Source organism: Kogia breviceps, chromosome 10 (genome assembly GCF_026419965.1).
Source record: "Kogia breviceps isolate mKogBre1 chromosome 10, mKogBre1 haplotype 1, whole genome shotgun sequence".
NCBI classification, from domain to species: Eukaryota; Metazoa; Chordata; class Mammalia; order Artiodactyla; family Physeteridae; genus Kogia; species Kogia breviceps.
Window position 1 is genome coordinate 74,729,411 of NC_081319.1, and position 16,386 is coordinate 74,745,796.

Here is a 16,386-nt window from a genome sequence, read left to right on the forward strand (position 1 = left end):
TTGGAGGAAGGGGGAAGGTGATCTTCAGGGTATTCCAAATAGAGAATCCGATGATGCAGAGCTGTGGAGGGAAGTAAAGTGTCCTCCTCATGGCCTGAGGCCATCTTGATTTTAAATTCTGTGTGAGTGCCCCACCCAAGCCCTCAGGAGATCCTCCAGGAAGCCCCACCTTGATGGTGCGCCCTGGGCTGGCCTGTCTTCATTCCCTTAGATGCGCTCCCTAGACACTTTGAGTGTGGACCCCGTGCTCCAGTTCTAGGATTTACGTTATTGCTTTGATTAGTAGCTGGATATTGAGCCTCATGTATTCATCTCGTCTTCATAGCTTTTCTCTCTCACTTTCCATCTTTTTGTTCTGATTCCTAGAAGATATCCTCATCTTTTTCTTCCATCCCTCTCTCCTTGTCCTTCAGATTTTTATCCCTTAGTGCTTTTAATTTACAAGATTTTTTATTCTCCAAGCATTTCTTATTTATAGCATAGTATTTTTGTTTCGTGAATGCATTATCCTCTTTGTTAGGAGACAGTTCTCTGTGAACATTTTCGGGCCTTCCCAGGAAAGGGCACTGACCAAGCTTTGTTCCAGGGCGATTGAAGAGTAAACATGCCTTGGGAGTTAGAGACAGTGTGTCAGCTCCAGAGAGATTTGCTTCCATCCTTCCCCTCCCTCCCTGGAGAAGATTAGTTCATGTTCCAGAGTAAAGACCTCTCTCTCTCTGTCTCTCTCCCTCTCCCTCTCTCCTTCTCTCCCCCTCCCCCTCCCCTCCCCCTCTCCCTCTCTCCCTCCCCCTCCCCCTCTCCCTCTCTCCCTCTCCCTCTCCCTCTCCCTCTCTCCCTCTCTCTCTCTCTCTCCAGAGAGGAAGAAGGGCCAATGTGCCAGATGTTCTATATAAGCTCCAAGTCTCATGATTTAGGGTTCCTGTCCTATGACACAAACCCACTCCCTGCACAGGGAACATCTAGCCCTCATTCACGTCACCTTGTGCAGAACTGGGATTTGGGGATCCTGCATGGAATGTGAGTAATAAAGCTTCTGACACCGGGGGAGCACCAGTGCTCAGACAGCAGCAGTCAAGGTGGGGGTGGCTGGGAGGACACACTGCTCTGACCTAGATGGTCACACCTGGAAAGGGACATGAAAAAGCCACCCTCCCTCCTTCCTCTGTCCTCTTTTCTCTCCTCCTCCCCTCTCTCTGCCTCTCTCCTTCCTCCAGGAGCAAGGGAATTGAGAATGGGAAACTGGGGGCAGGAGCCTGAGAAAGTCAGCTTCTGTGTTAAGCTGAGCCTCATGGACATGGTGATAGGGTGACCAGCTATCCCTGTTTACCTGGCACTGGAGGTCTTTCTGGGAGACAGGACTTTCAGTGCTAACACTGGCAGAGTCTCTGGCTAACTGGACAGATGGGTCTCCCCAGTGAGTGATATAGAAGTATGTATATCTGTCCTGCCAATATGTATCAGGCTTTCTTTGATTTCCTTACAAGAAAATTATTTTCACACTAACAAGCCATGTGGGAGCGTTGTGTGAGGAGGAGACCTCTCTTCAATATTTACTGAGTGCCTAAAACAGATACAGTAGCTGCTGGGTGCCTAGGACAGAGGTGGCCAGGATCCAGAGAGGTGTCCTATCACTGGGCATTAGAGAAGAGGAAGGAAGCCAGTGCTTATCCAGGACCTACTATGTGCCAGACATCTGGCCAGGACTTTAATGTTATTCCTTTCAATCGCATAAAAACCCACCAAAGTAGGGTTGTTTTGGTTTGGTTTGGTGTTGGGTTTTTTGTTTGTTTTTACACGCGAGGACCCTGAGGCTCAGAGGAGTTAAGGAATCTCCTTAAGTTTTCTTAGTAGGAGGGAAACTTGAAATTGGAAAACCCCTTCTGTTCAGTGTGCACTCCAGAGAGTCCAAGGCAGGGGATCCCAATGGCAATCTGAATCCCAGGGTAGATATCCCTGACATCGCAGAGCAGGCAGGAGAAAAGGCTGAGCTCCCAAGAGGAGGAAAGTTCCAGCGGCACTCCACCACCAGGCACATCCTGGAGGCTCCCCTTCCATCTCATCACCCTCGGTGCCCAGACGGGGCGGGAGCAAGTGCAGGGGGTCAGTTTGGGCTCTGCTCAGCCTTGGCTCCTAGACTGTGACTGTGACTGTGTCTGCAGGAAGGAGACGACTGCCCCAGGACCCGATGGGGAAGTTTCATGTGCCGCTGAGTCAGGGACACCGGGGAAACACAGACTGGACCAGAGTCCTGGAACTGGAGACAGAGACAGCGGAGCAGCCTAAGCAGGGAGTGGGTGAGGCAGGGCTGGGGCAGGACTGCAATTAGGGGAGTGATGTGTTAACATGAGGCTGGAACACAGGACTGGATCCAGGGGTTCCTTCCCAGTGATTCAAAACCCCAGGTACTGTGCTCGCTTCGGCAGCACATATACAAAACCCCAGGTACCGGGACTTCCCGGGTGGCGCAGTGGTTGAGAGTCCACCTGCCGATGCAGGGGACACGGGTTCGTGCCCCGGCCTGGAAAGATCCCACATGCCGCGGAGCGGCTGGGCCCATGAGCCATGGCCACTGAGCCTGCGCGTCCGGAGCCTGTGCTCCACAAAGGGAGAGGCCACAACAGTGAGAGGCCCGCATACCGCAAAAAATAAATAAATAAAACCAGTTACCCACACCCAGCTTAGCGGGCAACGCAGCCCCATGTGGCCATGGCCAGAGGGGCTCCTGTGCTTCCACCTCTCTGAGGCCCAGGACAGAGAACCTGAGGAATGTGGCCAACTTGTTTCCTTCTCTTCGGGGCAACCCACCCTCTGGGTAGAGTCTCCATCCCATTCTCCTCACTCCACCTCAGGTGGCATGTGTGTGTTGCAGGGAGAGATAAGGTTCTGTGAGCTGCCTTGACTGTTCCCTGTGCCCCAAATACTCTTCCCCCCTTGCTTCCTCAAAGTGCTTCCTTCCGACTGCCCTTCAGAATTGCATCATCCCCCGTGCCTTCCGCACTCCCTGTACTCCTAACCATCTGACTGACTGACTGACTGTGTTTGTCTGCTCTCTTCCCACTAGAACATGGCTCTGTGTGGGCAGAAATCTTTGCTTGTTTTGTTCACTGTTGTGTCTCCAATGCCTAGACTAGTACCTGGCACAGAAAATATTTATTGAATTAATATACAAATAAATGAGTATGATTGAGCCAGAGGGAAGGACACCTTGAACGCCAAGTGAAAGTAGGATTTCCAGGCTCTATGAGGGACTTTGGGTAAATCGTTTCCCTTTTGAGCCTCAGTTTCCCTTCCACAGGATAAGGGGCTTGCACCAGTAGTCCCCAGCTCTGGTACGCTGCACTCTGCAACCCAATCCCTTGCCATTTCTCCGGAGGCGGAGTAACATGATAAAAGCAGACCTCTAGGTTTGCTAGAGGTTTGAGTCAGCTGGGAATTGGATGGACTTGAGGGGGTGGAGGGAGGAAGGGGGCCTGGGGCAGCGGGCCCAGCAGTAATCCTAGGGAACTGATGGACAGGAGGCAGGAGGAGGAGAGGAGAGGATGCTAGAGAAATTCCACAGGAGGAGGCAGGGCTTGGTAATCAGATCTCTGGGAGGGAGAGAGACGAATAAAAAGATTGGCCAGTTTGGAGCCTGTGGGAATGGAGGGACATGATATCCTAAGACCCTAGGCCCCAAGGAGCCAGACCTTTTATCTTTTCCTCATCTGAGTTCACTCTCCTAGCCCTGTAGCAAAAGAGAAGACCTTCCTGACGCCCTAAACCATCAGTTAAACATGAAGTCTTGGACCATTTGTGAGAGTGTTTAATGTCCAATGTCCAGAAGTTGGTAGATGTGCTTCCCACCTCCCATGCACACACACGCACGCACACGCACACGCACAAATCCCTGCTTCCAGGGGCCAGGAGAAGCAGGGTACAGGCAGAGTGGCCTTTTGCGAAAGCAGAACCAGGAGACTTGATGGCCAAGGGGCGGGTGTGCAGCAGGCTGGGTTGGTCCGTGCAGACCTCTCCCGGGCCTCTCCTCCACTGTGGGTCCTCCTCTCACGTGTCTCTCAGCTCTGCAACAGACAGAGTACTCACTCGGCCCCTCTCAGCCCCACCTCACCAGCCCCCAGCCACCCACCGTGCTCTCCAAGCTCACCTGTCAAGGTTTGGAGCTGGTAACCTGGGTCATGGCCACAGTCCAACCCACTGGCATGGTGTGTCCTCTGTTTCTGCCCATGCCAGGCTGCAGCCCAGAGAACGCTGGCTGCTAGAAGCTTGCTGAGAAAGATGCAGGCCAGGAGGAAAAGGATAGAAATGGGTGGGAAGGGGCTCTCCTCTTCAGAAAGGTTCCTTGGAGAAAAAAAGAGGACATGTGGGAGGCCATGAGGGGACCCACAGACTGGAATCTGCCCTCATAGAAGGAATGGAGAGACACCAGGAGCTCCGGGGGCTGAGGATATCTCCCCATCCAGCACCATCTCTGGATGAGGCTTTGCGGGGCTTGGGGCAGCCTGTAGTCAGGAGACCTGAGTTCCAGGCAGGGATCTGCCTGCTGACTGCTTTTAAACAATTACCTCCCTTGCTGAGCAGTTTTCTGCATGTGCACTTCATGGTTATACTCACAGTGTTTAAACACCAATCAAGAAGCAGTCGGAACTGATTCTGGTCCCATCAGGGAAGCAGGGGTTTGAGGGTACCAGTTTTGTACTAAAATACTAAAACTTTCATTGTTGCTGAATTGTGGAGATGTCTGAGGGCTGTCAGGGGAGGGGGTGGGAGGCCGACCATTCAGGAGTCTTGGAGCAGCAGCTACTTACAAACTCTTAGGGAAGTTTTGCAATATTTTAACAACTGGCACAGTCATACCAATACACACTGGCTGGTTGGAGGGGTGTTTAGACGAGATCATATGCAGACACTTTAGTGTTCTAATTGCCTTGGAATTTGTACTGCTGGCACATGCCACCCCCCAGCTGCCACCCCATGCCTTGGCTCTGCAGGGTGAAGGTCTGCCCAGGGATTTTAGGAAAGACTTGTCACTATACCTGGAGATGCTGTGCTCCACCTGGGCACCCTCAAAGCTCTCGGCCTCCTCAGGGATCCAGAGATCTCTAGGGTCCTGGTAATTAAGGGGGTCTGTGGGAGACAGAGCCTGTGAGCTTCTAGCCCCCCTCCTGATGCCACAGTGAGGAGAACCTCTCTGGGTGGACTGAGGCTCTCTGGGACATGGCCCTGGGTGGATCAAGTTGTTAACCTCTCTGAGCCTCAGTTTTCTCACCTGTAAAGTGGGGCAATTAGGAACACCTTCTTAATAATAGTGTTGCAGGATACAGTGAGAGCATCCTGTGTAGTGCCCATCCCCTCACAGGAGCTCAGCAACTGCAACTCCCACCCTCCCATCACTCAGGGTCTTTAGGAAGATCAAACGAAATAATGGGTGTTTTTGAAAGTCCTGTGTAAACAGTCAAGCTGCCTACACCAGCTATTGTTATTGTTATTGTTGCTGTTATTCTTTTCCTGTTATCCTCTTGGCAGTCAGCTGAGCCTTAGACCCTGATAGGGCTGAAAATTTGTGTGTCCTCACCCCCTACTCTCATGGAGGTAGGGTTTGGGGTCTAAGACAGGCAGTGTCCCCTACCCTCCCCACCTTAGACAAATGTTACTTTCAACCTTCATTTCCATGATAAGGGGCCATGTTGGGGAGAGGAGTTGGACAAGGGGAGAGTCAAAAGGGATACGTAACCTCAGATTTGTTCTCCTTTGGGACACAATCACGTTCTGGAGACACAGACAGAAATCTTTCCTGAAGGGCATCCCCTGTGCAAGCTCAGGGATGAAAAGGACCCCACCACTGCCCATCTCACCTAGTCAAGCCTGAAATAAGGATCCCAAGCAGTTAGCAGCAGGAGGCTGGGGCAACAACTGTCACTCACCCCAAGCACTTTTAACTCTGTCATTTGTGTCTCATGGGAGCCCTGTGGGGTCAGCAGCACAGGCACCACCACCTCCATTTAAAGATGGGGAAATGGAGGCCCAAAGAGGAGAAGCACGTTGCCCATGGTCACAGCAGTGTTCCTTTCTAGGGTTGTTTCTCTGTACCAGGTTGGTGCTTAATCTATGTTGGTAGGTCCATTGGGTGGTTGGGTGAAGGAATAGATGAATATCCTCCTAATCCTTAAGGACCACCTCAGTGCTCACATCCTAACCAGATGCCAGATGGATAAAGCTGTTTGGGGGAAGCAGGAACATAGCTAGCTCATAAGGTGCCTTGTGCAAATTAGAAAACTATACCCCTCCTGCAAGTGATGCAGTCCTCCACCAGGAAGCACAACCTGGAGAGAGACAGCATGGCTGGATTGTGACCCCCTTGTGCAGTTAACAACCTGCACAACCATCCACAGTGGCCCTGAGTTGACCCTGAGTTGTGGGGTGGGGAGGGACAAGATCCACACTGTGGGATTTCCCAGGGTCCCCGAAAGCCCTGAGGGTGGTCCTGTGCTCAGACACTAAAGACGACCCCAGGCCCAAGGGCAGGCCAGGGTGCAGTCAGCTGCCCACTCACCAGCCAGCACCTCCACCAGGACCTTCCTGAGGGTATCGGCCTCGCTACCATGGAGACTCTGGCACTGATAGAGGCCAGCGTCGTGGGCTTGAAGATTCCGCAGCGTAATGGTGAGTGTGCCACCCAGGGCATCGTCCATGATGGCCGTGCTCCCATTGTGCCTCTTCAGGAAGGACAGCAGCCACGAGGGGTGAGTGCTGACCACCTGCTGGCACAGGCCCTCTTCACCCAGCTGGCGGCACCAGGCTTTGCGTCTCCCCCAGTGCTTCAAGGAGTTGTAGGGGCAGGAGACCCTCAGGGACTGGCCTGCCATGCCCTGGAACACCGTGGTGTTGTGGGCTCGGGATAGCTCTGGGGAGGAGACATTCATTCACTTACCAAGCGTTTATTGAACACCTACTATGTTCAATGAACAGAAGAGACAGAAATCCCACGTTTAAGGAACTCGGGTCTTTACACGGGTTGGGAGAAGGTGGCATAACCCAGGTATGTGTTTATAGGAAGCTGGAAACCAGGAAACCCGGGTTCTTGATCTGGCTTTATCACCATTGGACTTGCTGGACATCTTTAGAGAAATAACTGACCCTCTCTGGGCCTATTTCCAGAGACATTTGGTCTTGAAGTTCCCTCCAGTCCTAGTCCACTCATGTTCTTCCTGTCACATGAAATCAAGCCCTCCCCTCTCCCACTCCATCTCAAGAGAGCAGGGCCAGTGGCCCTCTCAGGCCTGGGGCTGGTCCCACATGGGGCTGGGCACCCCCTCCCCAACGCCCACCATCCTTGCTTACTTTGCAGCTGCCCACGCTCATACCAGCACTGCATCCTCCTCTTTCTGACCTTTAGCTTCCAGCTTCCCTATTTCTGTGCCTTTGTTCCCCTTTCAGGAGGGATGCATCTCAGAACTATTTTGGGAGAGACATGAGGCTGCTATTTTAGGGACCCTCCTTGGGGTGGGCTGAGAGTGCCAGTCTATTGCCAGGGCAGGGGCTATAAAAGACTCACCCAGCACCCTCTGCTTCAGCCTCCCCTCTCTTCAACCACATCGTCAACCACATGGTGACAGAAACTTGTAAAAAGGATTGGGGAACTGGTGGCCTGTCTTTTGGAACCAGAGAGACCTGGTGAGCAGTCCCCCCTCCATACTACCCAGTCCATCCCTCTCTGCCTTTGGGCAGGACAACGCATCCCCCTTCCCCTACTCCACCTCCAGCCAAGAAGCTCCAGCTCCATTGGAACAGTCTCTCCTCTCACCCAGGTATGCCTGTTGCTCTGGGGGAGCAAGAGGCACCCTTCCCCAATGAGAAAAGGCCGTCATGTGTGAGAAACTGTGGTGCCAATCCCCCCAGCTCAAACACACAATCTTCAGCCCCTTCACCTCCCATCCAGGGCTGAGGACAAGAGGACCTTCAGAACACGGGAGGGGCACCCCAAATATGCAGATTGCCAGTACCAGGTCCTTTTCTCCCACGCTGCTACTCTTCTGGGGCTAGTTAAGTGGTTCATAATTTTAGGGGCTCTTACCAGTGCCCCCCAAAACTTCCCCCAACTACTAGCTAGTGCCTGAGATGCCACCATCAGAACTCCTTCCCTTTCTAGGTGTCCGAATCCACCAGCCTCTGACACTTCCACGTACATGAAAAATCTGATGCTGGGGAGAGAGGGACATGATGAAGAATATGGGACACAGTGAGAAGAGGGGGGTGCAGGACATGCCAAGAATTTCAGCCATCTTCACACTTTGGCTCAGGGCTCCCTACCCACCCACCCACTTGCCTAATACTCAAGGAAGGAGAGGGAAAGAAGGCAGCGGAGGGAGGGTATCCTACCTGTGACAAAGAGCACGATGAGCAGCCCAAGAGGCTCCATGTCACCCTTCCCTTGTGGAGGACAGACGCAGGGTGCCTTGTGCAAGATCTCTTCTTTCCCTTGAACTGCAGAAAGGAGAGGGTCAGGCTCGTCAGGCGCTGCCCACAGGAACTGGCTCCTGGAGGTTGAGCAAGCATCAGGACTGGGATCTGCATTTATGATTCAAGGAGGGGGAGTGGGGTGAGGGAGGAGAGGAGAGGAGGAGCCACCACTGCAGCCCAGCAGCGGGGTGCTGAGGATCCCAGACCTCCAAGAGGACAGCCCACTGTCCTGCCTGTACCAGCCTTCTCAGTTGTTTAGAAGACTACCCTTTCTCCATTCAATTGCCTTAGTATCTTTATTGAAAATCACTTGACGTGTAGGTCTACTTTTGACTGTCTACTCTGTTCCATTGATCTATGTGTCTATCCTTTTACCAATATCACCCCATCTTGACTACTCTCTGTAGCTTTATAACAAGTCTTGAAATCAGGTGGTGTGAGTAATCCAACTACTTTGTTCCTTTTCAAATGGTTTTAGCTATTCTAGTAACTTTGCTATGTAAATTTTAGACACTGTAAGTCAATTTCTCCCCCCTACACTCTCCCCAAAGGCTGCTAGGCTTTTGATGGGATTACACTGAATCTATAGCTCGATTTCGAGGGAACTAGACATCTTAACACTATTGAGTCTTCCAATCCGTGGACATATTTCTTCTATGGTTTCTCTCACCAATGTTTTATAGTTTTCAGCATACAAATCTTGCACATATTTTGTTAAATTTCTATCTAAGCATTTCATGATTTTGGTGCTATTTTAAATGCTCCTAGCTTTTTGTATCTTAGGCAGAAGCAGAACTGAGAAATCCCATGAATCTTTATCTTACTTTCTGTCCCACTTATGGTCCATTCTGACCTCTTCTTCTCACATCCTTCCTACCTGAGAAAAGGGTATTTTTTATTCTTCTAAGCCTCATAGCAAAGGGCAGGCACCAAGAAATCTTTGCCAGTTCATACATATGAATTCACAGCATGTGCACATCAAACTCTCTCTTCTCTTAGCTTGTGCTAATTTGTAGTTCAATCCCCTAATTCTCATGTCTGAGCATAGGAACGTTTCTGCACCACCCCACGCCCAAGTGCAGGGTCCTTCCTTTCATTTTGCTAAATCTGAGTTCAAAGATAGCTGCCACTTCACACTTGGGCACAGAGATCTTTTCCCTTCTATTACATCATTCCAGCTGAATGCCGTCATTCAGTGATGCATGCATTTATTCAGCTACCGTGTATGTGCTGGAGAACTCAGGTCTCTTGGAGCCTCAGTGTTCCTGGATACAGTGGTGACCGTTGCTGAGGGAAGCCCTAGAACCAGAGGCATGACTGGACACGTGACACACTCCTAATGTCTAACTTTGGCTAAGACTTCACAGCTGCTGGGTAATCCTTTTCAGAATGTCTGGAAGTTTCCTAGTAAACTGCCTATAGCAACTCTTCCAAATCGTCACTATCCTCAAATACACAGCTCTACTCCCCCTCCTTCCCTAGAAATAAATCAAGATCAACATATGTGAACATCCTCACCCTCTTTCAAATTCTCTGTTATCCTCCCATCCCCACTCTCGCCAACCTGGGCGGCCAGAGAAGTACAAGAGTCCATTCAGGACCACGGCCAGCACCCAGACAGGCCCTGGGCTGGGGAAGGGTGTGGCTGTCAACAACTGGCAGGGTAATAAGCCTCTCAAAACTGGAACAACTCAAACTCTATCCAGACACACCATCAGCCCAACCTGGGAAATCCCCCGCCCAGCCCTGCCTGAGAAGTGGGCTTGAGAGAGTGACTTGTGGTACCCACTCCACCCTTAGCTGGGACCACCAACCACAAACATTAGAGCCTACGAGCATCATCTGCTGCTAAGCAGCCACTTAAGATTTCCTTTTCCCACTTCCCTCTCTGGTCCTGTCCTGCTTTTCCTTGACCTCATCTTCCTGGATCCAAACCCCTGCCTTCCAGCCCCAAACTCTCTCTCACTTCTGATCCCTCAGACTTGACGTGCTCCCACCTCTCTCTTTGTATTTGCATTGTCACTCTCTGCCACTTCCAGCTGAGCCCATTCTCCCATTATTAAGATCTCATATTTTCTAAGCTAAAGATCTCAACCCCTGTTCAGGGGCCACAGTGAGGCGGGATGTCCAGCCAAAGGGAAGATCTGGTTGAGAACACCGGAGCTTCGAAGAAGGGACCCAGGCACTGAACCTGGTGAAAGGCGTCATAGGTGTAGCGAATCTCACCTGCCACTTGATTGGATCCGGAGTGATCCAGATCTGGCAGGGGCAGGGGAAGATGTCTAGCCTGAGCATGGGGCAGAGGGTAGGATTGGTAGGCTGAATGGGACAGAAATTGAAACTACAGAATAAGGGTTAAGCACCCAGGCTCTGCGTCTTACGGTGAGTAAGCCCAGCTCTGTTATTTACTAGCTATTGGGCAGGTTTCCTAACTCTCCGGGTGGCTTCACTATCTGGGTATGTAAATGTGAATGGCACATTGTCAAGTGCTCAAAAAAAGGAGCTGGCATTATTTTCCTCCCTCTTCAATATATTTTTTCTCTAAATTCTTTCTTTCTTCCTCCTGTCTATGTCCATCCCAGATTTCCATTTTCCTTTTCAAAGATGACTGCTCTCTCTCTCACTCTCTCTCTCTCTCTCTCTTTCTGTCTCTCTCTCCCCCCGTCCCTGCCTTTGACAATCCCCAAGAACTTGCTTTCTCACCTATGTCCTCTCTCTTCCAGTATCTTTAAGTTCTACCGCCCTCCCACCCCCAGAGCCATTTTTCCTCCATGTTCACATGGGCACAGTCTCACCTGTCCTGAAAACCCCTCGTTTGTCTCTTCTTCCCCTTCAATTGGTGTTCTTTTATTATCTTGTATTTCTTTTTTTTTTTTGAAATTTTGAATTTTATTTTATTTATTTATTTATTTATTTATTTATTTTATTTTATTTTTTCTGCGGTATGCGGGCCTCTCACTGTTGTGTCCTCTCCTGTTGCGGAGCGCAGGCTCAGTTGCCATGGCTCACGGGCCCAGCCGCTGCACGGCACGTGGGATCCTCCCGGACCGGGGCATGAACCCGTGTCCCCTGCATTGGCAGGCGGATTCTCAACCACTGCGCCACCAGGGAAGCCCTATTTTATTTATTTTTATACAGCAGGTTCTTATTAGTCATCCATTTTATACACATCAGTGTATACATGTCAATCTCCCAGTTCATCCCACCACAACCCACCGCCGCTTCCCCCCCTTGGTGTCCATACGTTTGTTCTCTACATCCATGTCTCTATTTCTGCCCTGCAAACCAGTTCATCTGTACCATTTTTCTAGTTTCCACATAGAGGGAATTTGTTTTTCTCTTTCTGACTTACTTCACTCTGTATGACAGTCTCTGGATCCATCCATGTCTCCACAAATGACCCAATTTCGTTCCTTCTTATGGCTGAGTAATATTCCATCATATATATGTACCACATCTTCTTTATCCATTCATCTGTCAATGGGCATTTAGGTGGCTTCCATGACCTGGCTATTGTAAATAGTGCTGCAATGAACACTGAGGTGCATGTGTCTTTTTGAATTATGGTGTTCTCTGGGTATATGCCCAGTAGTGGGATTGCTGGGTCATGTGGTAATTCTATTTTTAGTTTTTTAAGGAACCTCCATACTGTTCTCCATAGTGGCTGTATCAATTCACATTCTCACCAGCAGTGCAAGAGGGTTCCCTTTTCTCCACACCCTCTCCAGCATTTCTTGTTTGTAGATTTTCTGATGATGCCCATTCTAACTTGTGTGAGATGATACCTCATTGTAGTTTTGATTTGCATTTCTCTAATAATTAGTGACGTTGAGCAGCTCTTCATGTGCTTCTTGTCCATCTGTATGTCTTCTTTGGAGAAATGTCTGTTTAGGTCTTCCACCCATTTTTTGATTGGATTGTTTGTTCTTTGATATTGAGCTGCATGAGCTGCTTGTATATTTTGGAGATTAATCCTTTGTCCGTTGCTTCATTTGCAAATATTTTCTCCCACTCTGAGGGTTGTCTTTTTGTCTTGTTTATGGTTTCCTTTGCTGTGCAAAAGCTTTTTTTTTTTTTTTTTCCTGCGGTACGCGGGCCTCTCACTGTTGTGGCCTCTCCCGTTGTGGAGCACAGGCTCCGGACGCACAGGCTCAGCGGCCATGGCTCACGGGCCTACCCTCTCCAAGGCATGTGGGATCTTCCCGGACCGGGGCACGAACCCGTGTCCCCTGCATCGGCAGGCGGACTCTCAAACATTGAGCCACCAGGGAAGTCCCTGTGCAAAAGCTTTTAAGTTTTATTAGGTTCTATTCATTTGTTTTTGTTTTTATTTCCATTACTCTAGGAAGTGGATCAAAAAAGGTCTTGCTGTGATTTATGTCAAAGAGTGTTCTTCCTATGTTTTCCTCTAAGAGTTTTATAGTGTCCATTCTTACATTTAGGTCTCTAATCCATTTTGAGTTTATTTTTGTGTATGGTGTTAAGGAGTGTTCTGATTTCATTCTTTTACATGTAGCTGTCCAGTTTTCCCAGCACCACTTACTGAAGAGACTGTCTTTTCTCCATTGTATATCCTTGCCTCTTTTGTCATAGATTAGTTGACCATAGGTGGATGGGTTTATCTCTGGGCTTTCTGTCCTGTTCCATTGATCTATGTTTCTGTTTTTGTGCCAGTACCATATTGTCTTATTACTATAGTTCTGTAGTATAGTGTATAGTCTGAAGTCAGGGAGTCTGATTCCTCCAGCTCCGTTCTTTTCCCTCAAGACTGCTTTGGCTATTTGGGATCTTTTGTGTCTCCATACAAATTTTAAGACTTTTTGTTCTAGTTCTGTAAAAAATGCCATTGGTAATTTGATAAGGATTGCACTGAATCTATAGATTGCTTTGGGTAGTAGATTCATTTTCACAATATTTATTCTTCCAATCCAAGAACATGGTATATCTCTCCATCTGTTGCTCTCATCTTTAATTTCTTTCATCAGTGTCTTATAGTTTTCTGCATACAGGTCTTTTGTCTCCCTAGGTAGGTTTATTCCTAGGTATTTTATTCTTTTTGTTGCCATGGTAAATGGGAGTGTTTCCTTAATTTCTCTTTCAGATTTTTCATCATTAGTGTATAGGAATGCAAGAGATTTCTGTGCATTAATTTTGTATCCTGCAACTTTACCAGATTCATTGATTAGCTTTAGTAGTTTTCTGGTGGCATCTTTAGGTTTCTCTATGTATAGGATCATGTCATCTGCAAACAGTGACAGTTTTATTTCTTCTTTTCCAATTTGTATTCCTTTTATTTCTTTTTCTTCTCTGATTGCCGTGGCTAAAACTTCCAAAACGATGTTGAATAATAGTGGCAAGAGTGGACATCCTCGTCTTGTTCCTGATCCTAGAGGAAATGCTTTCAGTTTTTCACCATTGAGAATGTTGTTTGCTGTGGGTTTGTCATATATGGCCTTTATTATGTTGAGATAGGTTCCCTCTATGTCCACTTTCTGGAGAGTTTTTCATCATAAATGGGTGTTGAATTTTGTCAAAAGCTTTTTCTGTATCTATTGAGATAATCATATGGTTTTTCTTCTTCAATTTGTTAATATGGTGTATCACATTGATTGATTTGCGTATATTGAAGAATCCTTGCATCTCTGGGATAAATCCCACTTGATCATGGTGTGTGATCCTTTTAATGTGTTGTTGGATTCTGTTTGCTAGTATTTTGTTGAGGATTTTTGCATCTATATTCATCAGTGATATTGGTCTGTAATTTTCTTTTTTTGTAGTATCTTTGTCTGGTTTTGAGATCAGGGTGATGGTAGCCTCTTAGAATGAGTTTGGGAGTGTCCCTTCCTCTGCAATTTTTTGGAAGAGTTTGAGAAGTATCGGTGTTAGCTCTTCTCTAAATGTTTGATAGAATTAACCTGTGAAGCCATCTGGTTCTGGACTTTTGTTTGTTGGAAGATTTTTAATCACAGTTTCAATTTCATTATTTGTGATTGGTCTGTTCATATTTTCTATTTCTTCCTTGTTCAGTCTTGGAGGGTGAGGGTTATACCTTTCTAAGAATTTATCCATTTCTTTGGACAAATTCGTTGTCCATTTTATTGGCATAGAATTCCTTGTAGTAGTCTCTTAGGATGCTTTGTATTTCTGTGGTGTCTGTTGTAACTTCTCCTTTTTCATTTCTAATTTTATTGATTTGAGTCCTCTCCTTCTTTTTATTGATGAGTCTGGCTAAAAGTTTATCAATTTTGTTTATCTTCTCAAAGAACCAGCTTTTAGTTTTATTGATCTTTGCTGTTGTTTTCTTTGTTTCTATGTCATTTATTTCTGCTCTGATCTTTATGATTTCTTTCCTTTTACTAACTTTGGGGTTTGTTTGTTCTTCTTTCTCTAGTTCCTTTAGGTGTACGTTTAGATTGTTTATTTGAGATTTTTCTTATTTCTTAGGTAGGCTTATATTCCCTCCTAGAACTGCTTTTGCTGCATCCCATAGGTTTTGGATCGTCGTGTTTTCATTGTAATTTGTCTCTAGGTATTTTTTGATTTCCTCTTTGATTTCTTCAGTGATCTCTTGGTTATTTAGTAACGTATTGTTTAGCCTCCATGTGTTTGTGTTTTTTACCTTTTTTTCCCTGTAACTGATTTCTAATTTCATAGCGTTGTGGTCAGAAAAGATGCTTGATATGATTTCAATTTTCTTAAATTTACCGAGGCTTGATTTGTGACCCAAGATGTGATCTATCCTGGAGAATATTCCGTGCGCACTTGAGAAGAAAGTGTAATCTGCTGTTTTTGGATGGAATGTCCTATAAATATCAATTAAATCTATCTGGTCTATTGTGTCATTTAAAGCTTGTGTTTCCTTATTAATTTTCTGTCTGGATGATCTGTCCATTGGTGTAAGTGAGGTATTAAAGTCCCCCACTATTATTGTGTTACTGTTGATTTCCTCTTTTATAGCTGTTAGCAGTTGCCTTATGTATTGAGGTGCTCCTATGTTGGGTGCATATATATTTATAATTGTTATATCTTCTTCTTGAATCGATCCCTTGATCATTATGTAGTGTCCTTTCTTGTCTCTTGTAACATTCTTTGTTTTAAAGCCTATTTTATCTGATATGAGTATTGCTACTCCAGCTTTCTTTTGATTTCCATTGGCATGGAATATCTTTTTCCATCCCCTCATTTTCAGTCTGTATGTGTCCCTACATCTAAAGTGGGTCTCTTGTAGACAGCATATATATGGGTCTTGATTTTGTATCCATTCAGCGAGCCTGTGTCTTTTGGTTGGAGCATTTAATACATTCACATTTAAGGTGATTATCAATATGTATGTTCCTATTAATTGTTATGCATTTGTTTTTGTAGGCCCTTTCCTTCTCTGTGTTTCCCACTTAGAGAAGTTCCTTTAGCATTTGTTGTAGAGCTGGTTTGGTGGTGCTGAATTCTCTTAGCTTTTGCTTGTCTGTAAAGCTTTTGATTTCTCTGTCGAATCTGAATGAGATCCTTGCCAGGTAGAATAATCTTTGTTGTAGATTCTTCCCTTTCATCACTTAAAAAATATCATGCCACTCCTTTCTGGCTTGTAGAGTTTCTGCTGAGAAATCAACTGTTAACCTTATGGGAGTTCCCTTGTATGTTATTTGTCATTTTTCCCTTGTTGCTTTTAATAATTTTTCTTTATCTTTAATTTTTGTCAATTTGAATACTATGTGTCTTGGCATGTTTCTCCTTGGGTTTATCCTGCCTGGAACTCTCTGTGCTTCCTGGACTTGGGTGGCTAGTTCCTTTCCCATGTTAGGGAAGTTTTCGTCTATAATCACTTCAATATTTTCTTGGGTCCTTTCTCTCTCTTTTCTCCTTCTGGGACCCCTATAATGCGAATGTAGTTGGGTTTAATGTTGTCCCAGAGGTCTCTTAGGCTGTCTTCAATTC

At 47.1% G+C, this 16,386-nt stretch overlaps 1 protein-coding gene across 1 annotated transcript; it reads right to left on the minus strand.

The window, feature by feature from the left end:
• Nucleotides 1–3,786: 3,786 nt before the first annotated feature.
• On the minus strand, nt 3,787–8,579 carry LOC131763220 (triggering receptor expressed on myeloid cells 2-like). Its single transcript, XM_059075209.2, has 5 exons — nt 8,374–8,579; nt 6,548–6,898; nt 5,031–5,121; nt 4,142–4,335; nt 3,787–4,058 (listed from the first exon to the last, which is right to left on the minus strand). Exons 1-5 carry the CDS (start codon nt 8,411–8,413, stop codon nt 4,042–4,044), a joined length of 693 nt encoding a protein of 230 aa, XP_058931192.2. The 5' UTR covers nt 8,414–8,579; the 3' UTR covers nt 3,787–4,041.
• Nucleotides 8,580–16,386: the final 7,807 nt, after the last annotated feature.

What these genes read in the sequence shown, in the direction of transcription:
- LOC131763220 (XM_059075209.2), bottom strand. Translation starts at nt 8,413, where the DNA reads ATGGAGCCTCTTGGGCTGCTCATCGTGCTCTTTGTCACAG. An exon ending in CATCGTGCTCTTTGTCACAG is followed by an intron (nt 6,899 to 8,373) that starts GTAGGATACCCT and finishes TCTCCTCCCCAG; the next exon opens with AGCTATCCCGAGCCCACAAC. An exon ending in CCTGGTGGAGGTGCTGGCTG is followed by an intron (nt 5,122 to 6,547) that starts GTGAGTGGGCAG and finishes TGTCTCCCACAG; the next exon opens with ACCCCCTTAATTACCAGGAC.